At 35.2% G+C, this 4153-nt stretch overlaps 1 protein-coding gene across 1 annotated transcript; it reads left to right on the top strand.

The window, feature by feature from the left end:
- On the top strand, positions 1 to 2240 carry LOC124419201. The gene is made up of 3 exons (XM_046947814.1): positions 1 to 1499; positions 1621 to 1992; positions 2108 to 2240. The coding sequence occupies exons 1-3, from the start codon at positions 1 to 3 to the stop codon at positions 2238 to 2240; spliced, it is 2004 nt and encodes a 667-aa protein (XP_046803770.1).
- The last annotated feature ends 1913 nt before the right edge of the window (positions 2241 to 4153 follow it).

Here is a 4153-nt window from a genome sequence, read left to right as displayed (position 1 = left end):
ATGCTTGTTATGACTTTTGGTGCTGCTTGTTCGCCTTGTGTAGCCCATTATGTCAAAGAAACAAATGCTCTGTGTTATCGTGATCAACATCCTCGTGCAGTGAAGTCTATCTTGGATCATAATTATGTGGATGACTTTGTGGATAGCTTTCCTAACCCTGCAAGGGCCATTGAAATTGCGCAACAAGTACGCAACATCCATAAAGCAGCTGGGTTTGAACTACGTAACTTTTCATCCAACTCTTCGGAGGTAATTGTGGCTCCTAAATGTACTGTGGAGAAACCGGTGAATTTTTCTATCGATTTTAATGAGCTAAAAACGGAAAAGGTACTTGGTATGTATTGGCAACCAAAAGCTGATACTTTCAGGTTTAATTTAAAGTTCCACAATATAAATGCTGGTGTTATGGAAGGTGTAAGGTCTCCAACTAAAAGAGAGCTGTTGAGTGTGGTTATGTTCGTTTTCGACCCACTTGGGTTTTTGACCCACTTTATGATAACGGCAAAATTGATGATGCGAGAAGTTTGGAGACACAGCATTGGATGGGATGAAACACTGCGCCGTGAAATTGTTGATGCGTGGAATAATTGGCGCCAAGGTCTTCAAAATGTTGAAAAGGTCAAAGTACGTCGGTGTTATTTTGGAAATGGTGTTCCTTACCGCCTGGAACTGCATGTTTTTGTCCACGCCAGTGAAGACGCATTTGGAGCCGTGTCATACTGGAGGTCACTAAATGCCCATAATAAAATTAAAGTGTCTCTTGTGGCTGCCAAATCTAGATGTGCCGCTTTGAAAATTGTGAGTATTCCTCGTCTCGAACTACAGGCTGCTATTTTGGGTACTCGGTTAATGGTTACAATTTTGAAGGAACATTCCGTTAAGATATCAAGGATTATTTGTTGGAGTGATTCTACAACTGTAATAAATTGGATTGGCTCAGAAAGTCGCCGTGCGGATGAAACTACAAGAATGAAAAGCCAAGTTGATTTTTCTGATGATTCTTGCTGGTTGAATGGTCCTAAATTTCTTTATGATTCTGAAGATAATTGGCCCCAAAAGGAAAACGTATCCTTAAACGAACCAGATTCGGAAGAACTTCGTCTAAAATTTGCTCTACTCGTAAATATACAAGAAGTCATTGATTATAAAAGATTTTCCTCCTATTTGAAACTAAAACGTACAGTGGCTTGGGTGTTACGTTTTATAAACCGTTGCAGAAAGGAGATTGGTCCTGGTGAGGAAAATGGTTTAACTGCAGACGAGTTAAAAAATGCTGAAATATTGCTCTGCCGTCAAGCTCAACAAGAGAATTTTTGCCATGAAATTGAAATATTAAAAAATGAAGGTAGTCTGCCCAAAAGTAGTGAATTGTACGCCCTGTGCCCGTATATGGATGAAAATGCATTGCTTCGTGTTTATGGCCGTGTGGACGCTGCTAGCTGGTTACCATTGGATTTAAGGCGCCCGATTATATTGCCGTCATTTCATCCTGTCACTGAGTTATTTGTGGCCTATGTACCAAAATTTTGAAGCAACTATATGTGAAATTCGTAGTTCATTTTGGATTCCCCGCCTTAGGAAAATTTTACGTAAGCGTGTTTCTAATTGTCTTATTTGCAGATTCCGTCGTACATTGCCGGTGCCACCAAAGGACAGATCGACTCCATATATTCGTCCCTTTTCCTACACTGGTTCGGATTACTTTGGCCCTCTGACTATTATGATTGGTCGTCGTCATGAAAAACGCTGGGTGGCTTTATTTACTTGCCTAACCATCAGAGCCATCCATTTGGAAGTCGCTTTCGATTTGTCCACCGATGCGTGTATTCTTACCATACGCAATTTTATAAATCGACGTGGCATTCCAACAAGACTCAGGAGCGACAATGGCACAAATTTTGTTGGTGCCGACCAAGTTGTCAAACGGTTCAGTGAAGTATTTGATGTGGCTCGTATTAAAGATAAATGCTCTACGAAGGGTATAGACTGGCAGTTCAATTGTCCCCACAATGGGAACGTATGGTCCAGTGCGTCAAACGTGACTTGCAGTCAACTTTAAAAGAATCAGTGATTTGGTTCTAATTTGTGATCCAACTGTGTCCCGTAGAGAATGGAAGCGTGGTAGAGTTGAAGAGTTGTTCAAAGGGAGTGGTGGTATTACTCGACGTGCTGATGTTCGCTCAAATACTGGTGTATTAAGACGTCCTGTTTCCAAGCTGGCCATCCTCGATTTGGAGTAGTGAATCGTAGCCGATCCACGGGGGTGGGGATGTCGCCCAATGGCTCATGCAGGAACTAATATTTATTGTTTTATTTTTATTTAGTTTTGTTTAAATTATTTATTTGTTCTTTATTTGATTTATTTCTTTTATTTAATTTCCTTTATTTGTCCCTTTAAATTTCTTTTATCTCTTTAATTTGATTTATATTTATTGAGCCACCTTAATGTTGTTTATAATTGTATGATCATTGTTGTTAATATTTGTTCATATGACCGTTAGGATTTTTTATATTGTTCTTTTTATTCCCTTTTGTTCTTATTTGTTTACGAACTCAACGCACTTTGTCCCTAAATTCTACTGCAGTATTTTCGTTAAGTTTTTTGTTTGTTTGGAATGTAACAGTTAAGTTACGTTCAGACCTGCAAAATATTTGGTCCAAATATTTGTTATAAAATATTTATAAAGTTGCGTCAAACAAATGCAATAATTATTTCATGTTCAGACTTCAGACTTTATCAAACAGTGCAAAAATAATTTGGTTCAAACACACACATGTTTTGCAGCCATAGTATATCGTATATTTTCTTGCAAGAAAAAAACAATTTGGCAATTTGTTTTAATTTTAACTATTTTTATTAGGTTTAAAATTAAATTTTTATAATAAAAGTGTATAATATTAATATATAACACGATTGAAAAAACTTTGTTTGTCGAATCTGAACATAAAATATTTCATGTTAACAAACAGCAATGCGGATGATTTTCATAAAACAAATTGATTTGCTGGCAAATAAATATTTTCACATTGTTTCATCAATGTGAACACCAAAAGTCAAATTATTTACGTTATTTTGGTAAAATAATTATTTGATGTTGCAAACCAAATGTAAGATCAAACAGCGTCAATGACAGCTGTTCTTTGTTTATTTTCTGAAAAAGAGTGTTATCACCTCATACAAAAATGTAAATAGTCGTTTATATGACTGGTTTTATTTTTTATAAAATATAAATCTGAGACAAAGTTGTGACATTTAATTGAAATTCAAGCAATTGCGTAAATTAATGATGATTATTATTTTTGTTGTTTGTTTTGTTATTTATTGGTTGGTAACAACATACTATATATAGTTATACTACATAATATACGCATCTATAGTCTAGTTTGCAGTCTAGTCCAACGGTTCCCAAATTACAATTAAATAAGAGATACTGTTATCTCGGAGTGTGAAGTTAGGCCACATTTCATAATTCAAGGACTAGCTTATCGCAGATTTAAGTTTGTCAAATTGTAAACAAAAGTGTTCTTGTTTGGTAGGACTAAAATAATTTCCGAAACAGAGGTGACTGTTTATTCGTCTTCAATACGTTAATCCAGGTAATTTTAAATATAAATATTCCATTCCGACGTGATACACAGATTTTAACTGGATTTTGTCGACCAATATTATTAAATTAACATCAGAAAATGCATAAATAGTCAAAACCATGCAGTAAAATTCACAGTACTTTCGATTTCAAGTCATATATTATGCGGATAAACGCATTCCGCAACAATATCGAAGAAGTTCAACTTTCTTATATTATTTTCCCGAAAAATTAGCTAACATACTCAGATTACCCGTCTGCAATCGCAAAAAATTTTGCAACGTGACTCTTAAACGATCATAAAATTAAACATCATGTTAACATTTCAACAATGAAGTCATTATATCTTCAAAAACAGGCAATTGAAACTTCTCTGAAATAATTATTATTCTCAATGTACGGAAATTTTTTAAAGAAATGACATATCTACATCTGTTTGACCTTGGGATTTATGGACTATGACAATTTTCGGATGAACAATTACATATTTAGGACAATAAGATATCAAAATATGTATAGGGGTCCGCGAATTTAAATAAATTTCTCAAGGGGTCCGCGATGTAAAA

The sequence above is a fragment of the Lucilia cuprina genome, chromosome 4 (genome assembly GCF_022045245.1).
Source record: "Lucilia cuprina isolate Lc7/37 chromosome 4, ASM2204524v1, whole genome shotgun sequence".
Taxonomy (NCBI): Eukaryota; Metazoa; Arthropoda; class Insecta; order Diptera; family Calliphoridae; genus Lucilia; species Lucilia cuprina.
This window is presented reverse-complemented; position numbering and strand designations above follow the sequence as displayed.